The following is a 20,301-nucleotide window of genomic DNA, read 5'->3' on the forward strand; positions in this document are numbered from 1 at the left end:
ATATAGTTATTTTATTACTACTACTAATACTAATATATGAAGCGAAGTTTGCGAAGACCGTTGTAATCGCTAACTATGAAAACTACTAAACCGATTTTGCTGGAATTTCGCATACTGATTTTTGATAACTCTGAGATGGTTTTCGCATAGTTTTTTCCTAAAAAAGCTTATAACTATAGTGATGAATAAGCTCAAAATTTTACTAAAACAAGCTAGTTTTGCGCTTTTGTTTAGTAGAATCTGCTATATGGCGTCAAGGTCAAATTAAAGCCATCCACAATCAAAGATAGTGAAGAGTGGTTATAACATGCCCCATCAAGTTGCCGATCATCGTCGTCAATCATCGGCAGTACACCAAGAACAAAGTTATTAGTCGTGCAGCTGGCCATCCCGGCTACCAATTACACTCTTCTTTCATGGGCAAGTGAAATGAATTGGTTTTTATCTCAGATCACCAAAACAACTGAGTGTCACGGAAGAATAGGCGCTCAGAACGTCAACGTCTCCAGAGAAATACCAGAAAATGTATCTAGCCAAAACACAACTTGCTTCAATACTTTAAAGTTTTGTGGCTGTTCAACTATCTGGCCTGGTGCCGTCAGAAAATTTTCTACTTCAAACGAAATCTAATGAAGACAACCCTGAAGAGTACGGGCAGCCACCATGGCCTCCTTTTCAGTGGTCATCCCAACGGCATACTGACAGAGAAAGTATGATCCAGGGCCACATTCCACACTAACAATGAGTGGTTGGTTATCCAGGAAACGACCTGAAGACGAGATAGTCTTTGGTCAGTGGCGTATCCTCCTCCAGTATGGTCTTCGTACACAGAAACTTTAAGGATAAGAGTCAAACCATCCGCAGCTGGCTCTTCATCATCAAGAACAATAATAAGGAATAACTGGAAATTTCACCACTGGCCCTTTTCAGAGCCACCGTAAGTATTTACATTCCATATTAAACCATCAATTTCAACAGTTTTTAAAGCGCCACCTAAGTTTAAACTACCTTTCCAACAAATACATTTTAACTATTATTACCAGAAACAATTCATTGACTGAAAGACTATGTAAAGCCGGCCACTATTTAACCAAGTCAGTCATTCACTGGCAGACGTCACGAATGAAGTAGTTCGTCACAAGGCTGGTAACCCCGGTAAATCTCTTCACTTTAGATCTCAAAAATAACTAAGTCTGCAAAAAAAAAAAAAAAGGTGCTTCAGACAGCAACGTATTCAACGTTATACCAGGAGACATCGGAAAAGAGCTCTACATTTAGCTCCAAAGCTCTAAACGATATAGTTTTCCTCACAATCAGTGTGGTGCTACAATAACAGGCGAGAGAACATCACCCTGAGGTGAAGAGGCAATCACGTTTACTGGAAAATTTTAGTCAAGAAAGAGTGCACTTTAGAAGCTGACCAGTCCTTTTCAGGGTCATTGTAAATAAGGATGTCAAACTACCTTGCCAACAAATACACGACAACCTTATAAAGTTAAAAAAAAATAGGCTTTGGGGCTCACAAAGTCTAAACCATGCTAAAAGTTGCAAGAAGTCGAATTGGAAGAAAAATTTTAAATGTATCTACACAAATACAATTTAAGGTGTCAAGAAAATGATGCTTAACATTTATAGAGGTTAAAGCAGCATCAAAATCAATAAATAAAGAATTTATAAAATGAGAGATAAGCTTGACACTATAACCCTTGTAGTAATCTCTTGAATCTTCTATACTTTTAAATGTATTTGTACTTTTATAGCGATAAAAAATGTAGAGTTTGAGCTCCAGGACTTTATTTCTATCGCAATCAAGTTGCGTGATCAGAGAAAAAAAAATTTTTCTAATTACATATTTTTTGTGGGTTTCATATCTCTAAAGCTTTAAAAAATAGCTTTGGTTATAGATTATATGACACAAACGGCAAATCAATAGCCTTTTAGAGCCAACGATCATTTTATGGCAGAAGGAATGCACGGTACTTTTCAGCATAATTATACTTTTTTTACTTTTTATAGCTTTTTACTTGACCAAATAAACTGTATGGATTTCAAACAGATACGTTTTCAATGAGAATATTTTTGTTATGAGAAGTGTCAGAAATAGATGTAAAATTTGTAACTAAAAGCTTTTCACATTATATGTAAACACACGACGATGTTTCGTTTTCTAAGCCTCGGGCACAGCCGTGGTGGGCCGCTAGTACAAGAATATATTAATAGTTACTTTACGAATACCACCGCCACATGCTAAAAAATTTTTTAGTGTAAAAGCATTAAACCACAAAAGTAAAAATAAATTTTCTATGAAGAATTATGAAAGAAGATAAGGACATTTTAAAATAACATTAAATCATTCAAAATTATTAGCGAAGTTTTTGTCAGATGTAAATGACGAATCTCTGATCGAGAAAATTTCGTATTCTTTGCTCAAAGTTAGTAAGAAGTGAAGTACCAATGCATTTAGGTGTTTACTGCAAGGTAAAGTGGAAAAAACACCAAAAAATAAAAAAAAGGTACAAAAATTAAATGTCTAATACAGAAAAACATTTTATCGTAAGGTTGTTTTGATTTTTATTTATGTATTTATTTAAATTAAAGTGGAATAAGGATTAAAGTTAGATATTCTTCAGTAGGTGCCTTACAACGAAGTATCATAAAGAATTTATGTCTGTATTCATTATAAGGGTATTATTATTATGAGTGCATGTCAATGGCTTTTAAAGAGTTTGGAACAAACATCGTAAGGCCTTAAAAGGCTTTTTTCATACCCCCACTGGAAGTGCTTAATATTTGCTCTGCTCCAAACAAGGGTATACAGAAGAATGTATATGCACCACGCTTTGAGGTTATGAAATATTCTAGATTTTATATTAACCACCCTTGGCTTCGTCTCGGGCATTTATTTACGTGAAATCTGCGACACTCTTAACCTTACTTACTAGGTGTGTAATATATTTATTTGAGGTCCTAAGAAAAACTCACCTACAGTTGCGTACATATAAATGCAACATGTGTCTTTAAGTCACACTACAAGGTAACGTATATTTTATTGATTTATATTGTTAGAAAGTAGCAATAACCATGGTGACCATTACCAAGAGTCTTAGAACCATGAAGAGATAGAATTTCCTCACTCAACTATCTAAAGAAATGGTGTTAAAAATTTGTTAATTATTCTTCTTAAAAAAAAGTAAATTAACGATTTTTTTTTTTGTAATTTTTGTACCCCTTGCATAGTGTAAACACATGCCAAAATCAATGATTCAAGTAACTATTGTTCGGCAAGTACAAAAAAATATTGTATAAAAAAAAATTTTTCTCAAAAAGCTGAAAAAATTTATCTTAAGGTTGTTCATCTTACATAGGTTCTTTTTCTTATCGATGCTGTCCAAACGATAAAAATAATTCACAGATAAATCTAATTGTTTTACTGCCCCGTTTTTAATACATTCAACTGGAAAAAAAATCCTTATTAAACATATAAGCTTCCAGAATTTTGCTTTTAATTCTTTTGGTATGACAGAATTTTATTATTTTGGTTGCAATGACTGAATATTCACCAAGAACTTTTTTAACCTATGAATTTTTAATACTGTATATTACTTAATGCAGAATTAAGAACTTCATTACTGAACTTTAAAAAAATTTTTTTATAAAATCAGATTATCAAAAATAAATTCCTTTTAAAATTTCCGTCTCTCCCCCGAAATGTTAAAATTTTCTGGTCCAATTAAGTTATTTTAAAAAGTTGTTTAAAAATATGCCATCAAAGTTCCATAAAAAAATATTCACTAATTCCTAAGTTCTATTGAGTAAGAATCAAGAAAAATTTTGTTAAAATTTTGATTTGAAAGTTAATTTTCACCACGAAGCCCAAATTTAAGATAAAAGTCAATGTAATATTTTCATTAAACGCCCTAACGAAAATAAAAAAAAAAAATTTTCAGTGAATAGAGCGAGAGTAATTGATGTTCGAAAAAAATTGGAGGTGATCTGCTTAAAATGTAGCAAGAATGTTGCTGTTAATTACTAGCCTTGAATGAAGATGTACTTTGTGGCTCAAGCAAACAACCTCTGAAAACAAAAATCCAAGCGAAGAAAAAATAAGGACTGACACAAAATGAGTGCGGTTAAACAATATTTGATACGATATTCCCTGGACTTAAAAAGTACGGTTGAATAGGTACGTGTGCGTCCACACGTATCTCGAAAAAGACTTCTGAATTGACAAGCATCACACAGTTTCTGAAGCGGATCTTCGCCGTGCTCGGAAACTCTTAAATTGACGAACGTTCCACGGTTCATGAAGCAAATTTTTTGATGTGCTTAATCCGCAGCATGCCAAGCTCCTGAAAGATAATTAAGATGACGATGATGGTTAGATAAACAAAAAAAATTAAAGAAAATCTAGAAAGTTGACACCTGAGTACCCGCATGCGTGATACTGATGAGAATAATAAGAAAACTAGTAATACGAAAAAATACCCAACTATGCCAAAACATTCAAGTTTGCGGTTAACAACTGCAGGCCGCTCTGTACAGGCAGATAGTGTGGAATCTACCTGGCACGCCTACCAATGTAGAAATACGATACCTCTTTTCTCTTAGCTCTCCCACCCCTGCAATCGTCAGCACCCATGAATACCCTCAAACCGTGCGTAAAAGACTTTGAAAGTGTGAGAAGGAATGATGTAAAGAAATTAAGTAAGGGGGAGAGACAAAGATCCAAGGACACTTAAAAATGGAAGAAAGAAAGAGATAGAGCTATCTCGTGCATGACAGATAGGTGGAGAGTAATTAAAGAAAGAGAAAAATATCTAGCTGATGAGTAAAGAGAGAGAGAACGGGAGTCAAAGAAAGCAAAGAAATGTTCTAACTTGTTCGTGGAAGGGCCGTTACCGTCGCGAGCTAAAGCCCAGACCACGTCGAAGACAGATACTGGGAAAAAGATTAACGCGAGACTTGTAATTGTAAATTAACAGCAACATTTATTTTCAATCAATTGGTATACTATGTACAGGTGCGAACTGAGTAAAGCGTTCAACTCAGCCGCGGCACTTGCTTGGACTGACTAGTGCTACGCAGAGCACGGTGTATTTATATGCTTATATGTGAATGTTCAAGAATATTTCGTTTTGCAGATAACAACTATTGAATATATTATAACGTAGAAAAGTATAAATGTAGCACAGTCTCTAGAGTATTGTTTTAATCCAAGTAGTAACGTATGAAACATAAGATATCAAATTCTAAGAAGCTCGCGAAGAAGTAACAGACACTTAAATATTGTAGCATTTTGCATAGCAATTAGAAACATAATAAAATGTACAGTACATTTAAGCACAAGCTCACTTTAAACTGAACATAACTAAAAAAAAAAGTAAGGGATAAACGGAAGAAAAAAATTGATCAGCTTTTGCATGTATACATGAGTGTTGCAACAAACTTTTTATGAAGTTGGCTCCTTTAGGTGTGCTGTGAGGTTGATTTACCACCACTCACAAAATCGTTACAAATTCCAGTCGTTTTCCAGTAAATACTACTTTTCTATTAAAAGACAAGTTACGGTACCAAAAATTTTTGAATAAAAAATCTTTAGTTTTTACTTCAATATCATTTATAGATATTACGTAAGCTGTAAAAATTTTGAGGTTGTACTTCTACAGGCACATTATGCGCAGCAGTAAATCACCGATTAGTGACCTTAAGAAAATGTGTGACTAAAGTAGATTTTGCATGTTACTTCCCCTTCGTCCCATTTATTGCACCATACCACTCCAAGCCATTTCTCCTCCACACCATGCCAATACAGGACAGAATACATTTTAAATTTTATTTAATTTTGCTTCTCTTTCCTTGGCCAATTTATAGAGAAAAGAAAAAATACTTTCCAACTGGATTTTAAGCTCTAACCTCCAGCATCCAAACCGAGTCCCTTACCGACTCTCGTATGAGCAGTCTCAATTCTGGAAACTTAATTACTTCTTCTTATGGTTTGGTTGGTACTTTTTTTTATTATTAATATTTATTTACTGTTCATTATTTAATTTGGTTCGATTGTTAATCAATATGCTATTCATACACAATGATGGTGGGCATTTAAATTTTTTAAAAAACCTTTATTTCAATAAAAAGTTACCAAAATTTAATGAAGGAATTTGTGGGTGGGATTTTGATTCTATATCATCATTCGTACATTTTAAAATTTCTTCATGCTATTAAGATAATCCTTAGCGTTTTATTTTTATATAAAAGAATACCTTATCTATCACTGTTATGACAAAAATTTTTTTGTTTGGATATCATTGATTTTTTTCAAGTTTTATTATTTGCTAAAAGTATTTATTATATGACATTAAACTATCTGAAAGAAATTTAAGCTTCGTATGCAAAAAAAGTTAGTAACACAAAAATAAATAACAGTCTGTGCATGAGTGTAAATTTTACTTGGTGCCAGTGTAGTGTATGGTTTTGATGCAGCCTTTTGAGTTTTTCTGTTGCATTTATCTTTCATTAACCATGAACTTTTCATAAAAATTTTACTAATAACGAAAAAGTTTGGTAGAAAAACACTTACTATTATGTTCTTACAGCAGAGCGAGAGACAGAAAAAATACTCCAAACAATACAGAACGTCGTAAAGACTGTAACGATAGATAGAACTTTTACAAAATAGTTTTTTTTTCTGTGAATAATAATTTTGAAAAAATCCAAATCTTGTTGTTTTCTGAAACAGAAAACTGCAAATTACTTATGTTAAAAAAAATTGAGTTTTGCTATTGCTTACTGAATTCTATTTTGATTTTATCAATTATTGTTAATTAGTTCTGTTGAACAAATTTATATTAATATTTATTTCTTTTAAGGTAAAAGATATAGAAATAATCTCAAATATCTCTTACTTTTTTTTAGAATAACTTATTTAAGTAATATTTGTAAAAGTTCGTGTGGAGGTTAGGAATGTAAGTCAGAAATTTGAAGGTGTTGAATAGATGTAGCATAAAAAATTAAAGACGACTAACAATATGAACTAGAAAGCTTTGTGTTAATAGACTAGCAGTAGTTTTCCTATTTATTATGAATATTTTATAATGAAAAATGTATAATGTAGTTCAAAAACTATTCGATTTAGATTCCCACATCATACCATAATTTTTTATTACACTATGCAAAAGACTTACAAAATTTTTTTTTAATTTAACAAAAAAAAATTTTTATAAGTCTTTTGCATTTTTCAAATTGAAAAGATTTTTGATAGAATATCTAGCAAATAAGTTTGTTATAACGATTTGGTAAGTATCTGTTCTGAATATTTTATAATTCTTTTATACATACTCTGGTATGAACACAAAAACTTTGAATAAGCTTCTAAAACTTCAAATACTGTAGCCAAAATGTCTCTAAAACGATTAAAATGTCTTTCCTTTCGAAACTAAATTTTATTTTAAACACTTTTCAAGGTTGTTTAATGTATGAATGGCCTGATTTCTATGATAGCATTCAAATGATTATATCATAAGGTAAAGGTCTCGTCATCTTATAATAATTTTCTGAAATAGAAATAATTATTGTAATTGTATATAAGAGTTTAAAAAAATATACAACGATTCACCTTTAACTTGACCCGTCTAAAGGACATGATACACGGACATAAAATACGTGTCTCGGAATTTGGTTTAACTAGCCTTTTTTCGCATGATACATCGATGAATATCGATCCCACATTCAACACAAGCAGCGAAGGAGTACACTATTGTAAGGCCCCAAATAGACTTAGATGACTGCTGAAATAAAGCTCTATTGATTAAAAAGAACTGTTGAATTTAGTGCTACCAACAAAAAATAATAGGGATTTTTCTTTTTTTTTAATTTCCGACAAAAATCTACAAAATCTCATTTTTACCAATTTTTGTCGGTCTTCTTTAAACAGCTATAACCTGTGAATAGAGTACCTTAATGGAGAAAATTCTACATCAATTGATAGAGTTTAATCCTAGTTTTGAATTGATCTGAGCTAGAACACTATATCTATAGCTATAAGTATCAGAAGCAAACGTATTTTTTCGAAAATTGACTTAAATTGACGTATACGAAATACCGTATATTTTTTGATCCAAAAACTTTGTAGTAAAATCACTGTAGATACTTTTTGTATATGGTATTTAAAATATTACTACTATGAATAATAGTTTTTTCAATCAACTTGTTAAAAAACAATTCTTTAAGGCATTTTGGGCCACTCACGGCTGAATTACCCGTATACTTAATATTGGACACTTAATAACATATTATGCAAAAGGCGTAAAAAAATTAAATATGAATGACAGAAGGCAACTAACAATTGTAACATTTCCGAAACATTTTGAAAGCATTATTAAAAGATTTTTCTGTATGTACGTGGGGAGAATCACGTCAACTGCCCCAGCGCTGCTGCATTTGGCCCACGCGAGCGTAAAACATGACGTTTTCAACTCGTCGTTTAGGTCTCAAAACGTTAATAAAAAAATTATTAAAACACATACTTTTACGTATATTTTTCTCAGCTTTTGAGTGGTAGTTTTCGTTTTTTGAAATTCTGCCTGCATAACCTCAAAAAATGCAAAATTTTAAAAACACGTTATATCTTCATGATTTTCAACTTTTGGCATTTTTTGGACTATTTAAATCGAAAGATGAGACTTTTTTACGTAGATATCAACAACAAGAAAAAAGAACTTTTTCATTGTCACTTAGTATGTAAACGACAAACGAGATGGAACGAGCCACTGTGGCCGCGCTGGCAGTGGTTGCGCCACGTGCTGTCTGCTACCATCTCTCTGACCAGATGTACACAAACATACCTAACCGTGGCGATTTGCACATCGCAAGAAACTTTTTGATTGTTACTTCGTATAACAACGTTTATCATGTTTAATACAAGATTATGCTATCAGAAGTTTGAAGTTTTTATAGGTTTCGATACTATTTTTAACTCTCAATAAATTTTTTTATGTAGGTTATGTGATCGTAACAGAGAATCGAAGTAAGCTTTATACTTATACATTCAGCGCATTTATTAATATTTTGTTTTAGCAGAGTTTTGGTTTTTTATAACTCATTTTTAATAATAAGTACTCAAGATGCTAAAATGTTGTAATCCATTGAATATAGATAATCACAAAGTTAAGAAGAATTAGTGCAAGAACAATTCCAGGAACATTGAATTATCATGGGCTTATCCCATTAAGATAAACAAATTAATGCTAAATGAAAACGTCTTTTAGTAATTATTATGAAATCTTCCTTAAATTAAAAGGATGTAAAATTAGTGCAACTAAAATGAAGCCAATAACTAAGTAAGACATCAGTTTTTTATTTTTAAATACATTTAAAATGTAAATATTAAATAATTTATCAACATTTATAACGATTTATTTCTTATTTCAGGATTATTAAACATACAAATAAATTTCATCAAAAAAATTTATTACTGATCCATTGCAAACCCTTATTGAAACAATTGTTTACTTTGCCCATACAAATATAGCTGAAAAGATCAATCTAATCGTAGCAGATAGCACCGTCTCGTTTGTCGTTTAAATACTAAGTAAAAACGATAAACTCTTTTTTTTTTTTAATTGTCAATATCTACGTAAAAAAGTCTTATCTTTCGATGTTAATAGTTCAAAAATGCCGAAAGTTGAAGATCATGAAGATATAACGTGTTTTTTTAACTTTTGAATTTTTCGAGGTTATGCAGGCAGAATTCCAAAAAACGGATACCACCACTTAAAAGCTGAGAAAAACATACGTAAAAGTATGTGTTTTGATAATTTTTTTTTAACGTTTTGAGACCGAAACGACGAGTTGAAAACGTCGTGTTTTACGCTCGCGTGGGCCGTATGCAGCAGCGCTGGGGCAGTTGACGTGATTCTCCCCATATATACATTGAGAGAAATAAGTAATGAAACTATGGAGAGTTTTTAATAAGAATCACTTGTTTGCATAGTTAATCTAGTACAAATTATCAGTGAAAAAGAAAATAATTGTCCTAGCAGTAAAAATAAAAGTACAAATAGTATAAATTGTAGTCAGATCAGTGAAAAAAAATATGCTGATCAGTTGAACAAAAAAGGGCTGTCAATAAATCTTACAATATCCAGTATTGTTATTTTTTTAATAATCTGACTATATCTTTCACTATTTAAACTATAATTTATACAGACTTAACGATATTTGTTAATTTTTAAGCAATAACTTCTTTTTTTTTTGCCAAATTTTGTCAGGTCAACTTAAAGATGGTCATTTTTAACTGAATATTCTTTCAAATTACTAGTTTTTTTGGTTTGTAAGCGCTTGTAACAAATATTGTAGGCATTCTTAGAACGTTTGGTACTTTTAAAGAAAAAAGTTGCTAAAAAATTGATTTTACACCTTAATACGAAAATAGTACAATAAACTTTTTTAATAAGGAGTTATTGTACATTTCAGATCAGAATAAGTTTCTCGTTTGCCCGTTATTTCTTTGACGTTAAAATACTGAGATTTATAACACAAGATGATGATTTAATGCATGGCTTGTTCATTACCACAAATTATTAGATTTTCAGGTATTTTTTCAAAAAATAATAAACATCCATGGCGTTGTCCATTAAAGTAGGAGAAGCGTGTGTTGCAACAGAAAAAAAAAATTTGAACCAAAATAATAAATTAAATAGTACGATAATAATCTAATCTTAAACTGACCTTTCAACTTCTGAGGCCCTTTAATGGAGGACTTTCCTGTGTTGTTTTACTAATCCCTATATTTGATTTATAATATGTTACCACAATCGATTATATTGTTTAATAATCAATGGCAGAATATTTAGTATTCCTTGATCATAATTATTTATTATTACTGTTTTTCAATAGTTATTAAGCATGAGCGGCCAATGCGCTACAATGAACTTTGTAATAAAATAGAAAACTGTATTTATGTTGCCATGACTATTGTGAGCATTCATGGCAGTATTCTAGCAGTTTGAGCATACAAAAGTATGTATGAAAAATACGAACTACCTATCTTTTAACTTTTAATGCAACCAATGGTTTGGTATTTTAGAAAAATAAGTTGAATATTAGGGTATAAAAATATTTCCAAATATATTTTATTGAGACAAAAATTAATAAAATTTAATAAATAAATCTTTTGAAAGGAGGTGAAATCCATCCACAGCTGGTACCTTACGATCTTTTAACAGATAAAGAAAAAAAAAAAGATCGTGAAAGATCTCAAGAATTCTTAAAGTATCTACAATACCAAGGTTACAAGCTTCACAAGCCGAATCGAGGTGGTGAGGCAGAAGTTGCAGGTGCTGGTGCTGCAGTTGAACTTCGTTTTGCATATTCTCTTTTAGAAAAATTGATCGCATATCTTGATAAGGCCACCATTAATATGAAACTGCTCAAACCGTCTGACACTTTTAGCAGAAGAAATAGTTTTAAAACTTCAACCAGGGACATTAAGTTTTTTAGCAAAGTAGTTCTTCCGTTAATTGAAAAATATTTCAGCACTCACAGAAATTATTTTATAGCTGTTGCTACAGCTACTAACAATATCGGGGCTGCATCTTTAAAAGAAAAAGAAATGGTAGCAGCTTTATTCTGTAAACTAGCAAATTTGCTAAGATCAAGATTAGCGGCATTTGGTGCTGATGTTAGAATAACGGTTCGTTGCTTACAAGTCTTAGTAAAAGGTATTGACGCAAAATCGTTAGTAAAAAACTGTCCTGAGTTCATTAGAACGTCCATGTTAACTTTTTTCAATAATACTGCGGATGATCTTGGTCATACTATCTTAAATTTACAAGAGGGAAAGTATAGTCACCTTCGTGGGACACATCTTAAAACATCAACTTCTTTAGCATATATCAACAGCGTAGTATTGCCAATTTTGACAGCCATGTTTGATCACTTAGCGGCTTGTGAATATGGAAGCGATTTACTACGTAAGTTTAATTACATTGAAAAATAATGAGAAATTTGGAATACATTGGTTTATTAAAAATATTTGAACTAAAATACGTATATATTATTTTAGTAGATGAAATTCAAGTAGCAGCATATAAAATGTTGGCATCTTTGTATAATCTTGGTGTGGATGCAACTCTCACTCATGATCGTAAATATTTGAAGACCGAAGTAGAGCGCAATAAGCCTAATCTTGGCTCGTGTCTTGGTGCATTTTCTAGCTGTTTTCCAGTTGCGTTTTTTGAACCTCATTTGAATAAGCACAATCCTTATTCCCTTTTAAATCGCATAGCTGATCATTCTTTAGAGGCTCAGGATATTATGACACGTATGGAATCGAGTATGCCAACACTAGAAACCATATTATCAGAAGTGGATCAATTTGTTGAATCTGAAAAAACATACTTTGATGCCCCTCATGTTGTAGACGTTATTTTACCACTTCTTTGTTCATATCTGCCATTTTGGTGGGCTCAAGGACCAGATAACGTAAATCCGACGGAAGGTAATAACATTAAATAAAAATAATTTATTACTGTGTAGTCTGAATACTAAGAATCCTCTTGTCAAACTTTTAAAGGTTTTTAGATTTCTGAAAGTTTTTCCGTGTTTTTAAGTATGATCAGCCTAACCTTTTGTGATGCCAAAACTCCTTGACACTTTGACTATTATATACCTTTACATGATATTTTTAAAGCTAATTAAGGTTGTTTTCTAGGTTATTAATACTTATATTTTAATTTATAGGTACTTATATCAGCATGGTTACAAGTGAACACATGAATCAGTTGTTAAAAAATGTTCTTAAACTAATTAAAAGAAACATTGGGAATGAAAATGCTCCTTGGATGACAAGAATAGCAGCTTATACCCAACAAATTATCATCAATTCTTCAGAAGAATTATTAAAAGATCCTTTTTTACCACTAGCTGAAAGAGTAAGGAAACGAACTGATAATATGTTTCATAAAGAAGAATCAATGCGAGGATTCATTAAGTCCTCAACTGATGACACGTCACAAGTTGAGGCACAAATACAAGACGACTGGCAATTGCTTGTTCGTGATATATATTCATTCTATCCTCTTCTTATAAAGTATGTTGATTTACAAAGAAATCATTGGTTGAGGAATAATATTCCAGATGCAGAGGATTTATATAATCATGTGGCAGCTATTTTTAATATTTGGTCTAAATCACAATATTTTTTGAAAGAAGAACAAAACTTTATTTCCGCTAATGAAATTGATAATATGGTACTGATTATGCCAACAGCTACAAGAAGACCAGCAGCTATTAGTGAAGGTGCAGCTCCAGCTGGTGGGGGAAAGGTATGTCACGTATTAAGTCACTTAAAAGTTACATAGAGGCAAAATTAGAAATTTGGAAAACCTTAAGTCTTACTAGGGTTAAATATTTTAGTCTATGTCTTGAATCTTAGTAGAATACAAAAAAAAATTGAGCTCCGTTCTAGAAACAATTGACCTTAAAGTGGCAGTTCTGATGCTAATTACTTATATCTCCTAAAAAAATCACCTTTTTCATAAAAACACATAAGATATTTTAAACAATATCTCATTTCTTAGCATTTTTTTCATGTAAAAATATTTTATAGCTTATTAGTTTTTTATTCTAAAATAAACTGGGTAATGTGTACTAAAAATTGTTGAAAATCAGTTATTTTTAGGAATTTAGTTGCATTACACTAAGTTGTGTCTGGTTAAGACGATTCTTAGATCAAAAAAAGTTTTTTAGAAAAACAATGTATGTGTATTAAACAATATTGACTCCAAAATTATATCCTTTATAATTGTAATTTTACTATTAGTAAGTAATTTATACTTGTTTTCGATAACTACCACATAAATGAATTGTATTATTGGTATGCACTGTCAAACTAATAAAAACTCTACAGATAATTCAAGTTCATTGTTTCTTAATAAATAATAGAAAAAGAATCTATAAACGTACTGTCACGAGTGAGAAACTAAGTTATGACTGATGACTAAAAAAATAAGTAAGGCTTACCAACTATTAAAACAATGATGCTTTTAAGGAGATTTTAACCATACAGTTCATCTAAAACTTACTTTAAAAAAAAACATTCCACTTTTATGATTATTCTTAAAAAACAATTTGAAGTGTCTCATGCCATAGATTGGATCTATTTCATATTGCAACGAAATAAAAAAGTAAAAAAGTAACACTTTAGAGTCAAATCAGAGTATTGTTTTATTTTGTACCGTACTATATAGATTTTTTTTTTATACTATGGTGCTCTATGTCCGGCTCCATTTAATACGGGCACTACTATGGGCACTTAGCACTTGGAAAAAGGATAAGGAAAGGGATAGGAGGCCTCCCATTACTGAGAGGGGGTAGGGGGAAATTAGGCAATTTTCGCTGCGAGAAGGTTGCCTAAAACTCTCCTCGAAGAGCGTTGCATGGTGAAAAAGCACATGTGGAAAATCACAGAGGTACTTGCCTGAAAAGTCGCGCTGATCGGGAATCGAACCACGGTCTCCCGCGTGCCAATCCATGACCTAGCCGACTGAGCCACCACGCGCTCGTACTATATAGATACACTAACATTTTTACGTACAATGTCTTGAAAAAAACACCACAAGATTTTCTTAAATTTTTATATTACATGCAAGTTATATATTTATTCATTTATTTAAAGAATGAATAGATCACAGGCCAAATTTCAAATTAAATAACGAGTAACAAATCAAGTAAAGAGTAAGTAACTAGATAGATGAGAAGAATAATTGTAGTTAGTGTATGCTATGGAAAAATCTGTTTCGTAAGGGGTAAGTCTAAGAGCGTGGAATTGTATTTTCAAGTTGAGCAAAGTTGTGATGGGTGTATGGGGACCAGATAATCGAAGCATAAATTAAATGTAGAAGTATTAAAGACTTGAACAAGCGTATGATGTACTCTGCTAATAAAAAACCCTGTGGAATTATTTCTATAATGCCTAGAAGCTTGTAGCATTTGGAAATTACTTTACTGATATGAAGTCAGAACCCTAAGGAGTCGAGAGTTACACCCAGATCTGTTAGTGAATCGACCCTTTTTGATTCATTGTCGTTAATTAAATTATTGTAGCATGATGTAATTTGGCTTTTTTTAACTAATAAAACCTTACTCTTACCTTAATAAACCAAGAATCTGCTGTTGGAGCCATAGTTAAGAGATCGAACTATACAAGTAGATAATCTGAGTGTGAAGACATGCGTTTAAAAATTTTCATGAAATCTGCAAAGATTTAGCAAGATGATTTAGTAGAAAGTGCTGAAAAAAGGCTTTTTATGACCTATGTAAATAATAGCGGGCCAATGTGCAAGCCCTGTGGTACCCCAGAAGTAGCTACAAACTCATACAACAAGATGCCAAGAAGGCGAACTTTCAAAGTTCTGCCTGTAAGAAATAAGATCAGCTATCTGTATACAGTATCGCTGACACCAATAGAGTTAGATCAAGCAAGAAGTATGTTATAAAAAACAATATTTAAAGCTTTAGCCAAATCCAGGAAAATAATTTCAACCTGTGCACACGATTCAAATAAAGGTGAGACAAAATGGCTCATCGATAATAGGTTTGTAATGGTTGAGGAATCCTTAGTAGACCCAGACTGTTGTTGTGAAATACATTGTAAAAAAAGAGTATAAAGTCTTTTGTGTACTATGTGATCAAGCAGTTTTGGTATGAGACTCGGTAAAACAACAGGTCTGTAGTTGTTAGCCAGTAATGAGCTCCCAGATTTGTTAAAATATTGAAAGGGGTGAAAGTCAGGTCAATGTATATGGAGCACTGGATGGTTGGGGTACGAATAGAGGAGAGATGCTTATAAACTAAGGAGAAGTTTTTAGTAAGTAAGTTGCACTTACCAATAGGAGAAAAAGCATTGGCTGTGTTAGGACTTTAGACTATGGGAAGAGGCTTGAATTAAGTCTAGTTGAGCGTAGCCTTTAAGATGCAGACAAAGCGAATAATTAGTCCAAGAACATTTGTCCAGCTTGAAGTTACCTAATAATAAAAACATTCAGGATGAATATAAGTTCAAGAGTAACTTAACGTAGTCATGAAGTTCAGTGTAGGCTACTAGAGCGGATTTTGGAGCAAAATAGACCACTGTTAAAATAATGTGCAACGCAGCACCTCATATACGTACAACCACGAGCTCAATGTTTGTCTCTGACAGAACTAAACTAGATGGTATATTTTTGTCTACTGCCGCGAAAACAGCACTAACACATCAATGGATTTCTTAAAATACATACCTGTCCTGTCTGTAGATGATTTAGTTTAGTAAAGGCAGCTTGGATTCAAAAAAATACAGTTTTAACCAAGTTTCAGTGGAGGTTGTTACGCTTGGAGTTGTAGTAAGTACATGTAAAATTATTTCTGTTGTAAAGAGTTTTTGTAAAGTGATCTAATATTTGGATATTATACGAATATATTTTCACTGTTAAAACTACTGAGGGTTTGTCTCCGAATGAGAGGACTGTTGATCATTAGTAGTTGTCAGAGTGCCCAAAATGTATTTTATTTTTTTTGTAATAGCTGGATTGATTGAACTTTTTTTCTTTACCCTATCCACTAGTTGTGAGAGATAATTTCAGTGTGCCCTTGTTTTATCAAAAATGACATTAATACTCCAAGGTTACTTAGAACGTTGAGAGATCGAAGGCATCACACCTCTTCTGCTGAAATACCAGAAGAGGACTTGTTTTAACCACAGAGTGCAATTTTCTCAGACAAACTATCTGGTTAATATTGAGTATTCTGATATTCGATAATGAGTTTTTAGCAGAGACCTCTCTCTCTGTACCTCGACGAGAACTAGCTGGAGGCTTAGGGACATACAGAGGCTGATAAAATCCCTGAAGTTTTTATGATTTCATTCAGTTCATCAACTTCAATTTTGATGGAATTGCTTCTAGCATGTACATTATTTTCCAACTGAACAATTTTGAGGAATAAAGAGTTCATTAGGCTCTTTACAATGTTAAGCGTAGTGCCTGCTACAGCATCCATTTGATATGATACATTAACAGAAGCAGATAAATTGTCATAACTGGTTAAAGATCTCTGGGGATTAGGACGTTACTTCTTCAACTGATATGAGACTGGAGTTGATCCATCAGAGGGTAAGTATATACCCTAGCAATAGTGGTATACTTGTCAGGTATAAGTCACAAAACAAGCTGCACAAGAAACGTGGTAAGCCTTCATGCAGTTCGGACAGCGGAAACCAGTGGTCCCAAACTTCTTGCTATAGCTACAATATTCGATGCTGATGTGGCAGAAACCAGAACAAAAGCTGATTGAGGTAAAGAGTAGACTCTGTGCATTTAAAACACCAAAATCTAGTCCAAAAGACAAAAGTACCACTTACCAACAGATGTTGAAAGTTAAAAGCACAGCACAAACACCTAGGGATAATTAAGTAGTTCTTTGAAAAAAAGGTTAAAAAAAGCAATGGACTAGGTAGAGCGTGTATGTGTTGCCTACAACACAAGATATACGTGTGCATATTATAAGAAATAATTTTTATGTTTTTCAAGAATGTTTTAACTCAATTCTCAAAGTGGAAGTAGAAATACTATTATGTGTAATAACATTCTAAAAAGATCCTGAGAAATTTTATGATCTTTGAGATTCAATTTCTTAAAAACTCTACTATTAATCTCTTTGAAATTAAAATATGGTGTAAATAACACTACACTTTACTTATTTAGTTTTTTTAAATAAAATAAATAAAACCTTCGAATCATTCTGTTAGGTACATATTTAAGCACCATAATACACTTTTTAAAGTAACGATTCTTTAAACACTTCATACATGAGAAGATAACGAGTAAAATGAGCAAACGAGCAAGTAAGTAAATGAGCAAGCAAGCAAGCACAGATGTCAATATGAGGGCATATCGCAAAAAGTTTATCAGTCAGATATCTTGATTTTACCCTAGAGAAAATAGTGTCGTTGACGTGTAACAGTATGAGAAAGTTTGGCCACAAATCCTACTGCCTGCAGCGCTGCTGCAGAAGAGCCATCATAGCAATTTAAAGGTAGATACAGATTTACAAATACACATACATATCCACCATTTTTGTATGTACCGAAAATATATGTGCACAGATATAGTCATAAGCCTCATGACTGTATGTTGAGCAGCCTCGACTGAGTCGAATCGACTCATGTACGTGTAAACAATGACGTGACGGTCATCATTAAGTTGAGAGACGGTCAACTCAACACCTATATATATATTTGAGACGCCATGATGGCTCCTCTGCAGCAGCACTACTGGCGACGAAGTTTGAGGCCAAAAATTCTCATACTTTGTTTCGAAGTATACCTGAGAAAAAAGTATACGGTATTTCACACATATACAAAGAAGTACTCATAATACTTCTTGCACTGAGTTTTAATTTACTATGTTTACTTTATTTAAATATTGCACGTCTAGGAATAAAAACAAGGCTAGCTTCATAGATGCTCACTAAAAAATTGAGTTCATAACGTGTGAGACAATTATTCTGAGTGCTTAACTAATACATGGAGAAGATTTCACTAACAGACTAAGAGGGATTCGTTGACTACTTACTAGGTCGCAACTACTGGTTTCTGAAGAATACCGCAAGTATTAAATTAACTCTTAATGTTGTGACGTGATGAGTCACCGTCACAGTCAGAATACTGGTTTTGTGATAGCAGACAGGAGGAGAGGCGGTACAGTGCGCACTACCCCTACCTTATCCCAAACCCAATCATAGGTATCCATCCCTACTATGGGCAACACAACCGATTCCCGACTGTGGGTAACACCTGGTGTGTGTGTGTGTGTGTAACAACGCAACACACACCTGTGTAAGTGGCTGAGGTGCCAAGGCAGCACGGATCAGGCGGCCGGGAGGAGAGACACTCTCACTCTTGTCTGCTCGCCGTAGAATCGTACTTTGATATACGTCAGTTGAGTTTTGCGTAAGCTAGTGAGGCGAGCTCCGTATCAGGCGACAACAGGAGACGCAGCCACGGCTACCTGTTGCTTACCCGACCGGTTGCAGACGTATACACGCGGCTTCTGCTGGGACTTGAGCCATCCGAGTGCTGATACCTGCCAGACGGATCTCCCAGTGCCCGTGGTCAAGTTGCGGTGTACCTCGCCATAGGAGTGTTAACGGTAGGCCTGTTTCCCGTATTTCTGTCCCTACTGTGGAAGCACGGTGCCGAACAGCAACTGCCGGACCCACAGGGCCGAGTTGTTAGTTGATAGGTCTTGTCAGATGGCTGGACCTTGACATTCTTTTGTACATCATACATAGTCATTGTCAGAATAAACACATTATCTTTATATATAAATAGATGTGTTTTCCTTAATTGCATGTGTTTGAATGCCAGCTATCCACCTCTCCTAATGGCTCTTAAGAATAATTATTAATAAATATTAGATGTACCGTGTCTTGCTGCTGACGGCTAGGCGAGCAAGACACAACACATCACAATGTATAAGAGGGACTCTGCGACGACTCAATATCATTCACCTGGATCACACAATCTTCAGCCTATGCTAAATTCTTGCTTGCTCGACGAAACTTAGGCTATAGCAGTGGCAAGAGTAGTGCCTAAGTAACAAATGCTGCTTCAAACGTACACGACTGCGTTGTCTCTCTCTTACCTGCTATCGCCTACCATTACCGATTCTCTTTGCCTAATCGTTGAACAAATGAAGAAATAAAACGTCCACTACGCTGGTGACTGACTTATCTTTCACTCTACATTTCACTGGTAAGTCACTCATCAGTTTCAGTGACAACTTGAATCTCAGCAGAAGCAGTTGTCTCACCTCAGCAGAGCCTCAAACCTAAGGTTCTCATAGTTGGTCGATCTCGACAGCAGATCTGACGTCTTCAAAGGCAATTACTTGGGCCCTTGGTGTCGAATGACGACCATGTGGTGGGAAAGTATATGCCAAGTGCCAGTCAAGTATCCATTAAGTAGCTCTGAAGTACCCATCAAGTATCCGTCAAGTGCTTACCAAGTGCCTGGCATACACTCGCCAAGTGATTGCAAGGTTGCTGCCTAGTACATGGCATGTGTTACTCAAGTACTCGTAAAGTATTTCACAGGTGTCTATCTGTGCCTACCAGAAGTGCTCTACGTTTTTACTTATAACAAGCAAACTAAATACTTTTTTTTATGGTTCTGTAGTATTATGTTTCTGTTTTATTTGGGTCCAAGATAAGCTAGGGTAATGTTTTACCAAAGTTTTAGTATAACTTTATATTTCTTAAAGTTTT

General features: G+C 33.4%; 1 protein-coding gene across 1 annotated transcript in view; it reads left to right on the forward strand.

Annotated features, from left to right (window-relative positions):
- Positions 1-20,301, forward strand: part of RyR (Ryanodine receptor) — a 1,110,242-nt gene that overhangs the window by 825,028 nt on the left and 264,913 nt on the right. Inside the window, exons 40-42 of the mRNA XM_089598062.1 lie at positions 11,178-11,969; positions 12,062-12,496; positions 12,739-13,322. Of these exons, the coding sequence (XP_089454188.1) occupies positions 11,178-11,969; positions 12,062-12,496; positions 12,739-13,322 (1,811 nt within the window). The remainder of the gene's footprint in view (positions 1-11,177; positions 11,970-12,061; positions 12,497-12,738; positions 13,323-20,301) is intronic.

Source organism: Copidosoma floridanum, unplaced genomic scaffold (assembly GCF_036245765.1).
Source record: "Copidosoma floridanum isolate Cflo_tuat_1 unplaced genomic scaffold, Cflo_Japanese_pri ptg000004l, whole genome shotgun sequence".
Lineage (NCBI taxonomy): Eukaryota > Metazoa > Arthropoda > Insecta > Hymenoptera > Encyrtidae > Copidosoma > Copidosoma floridanum.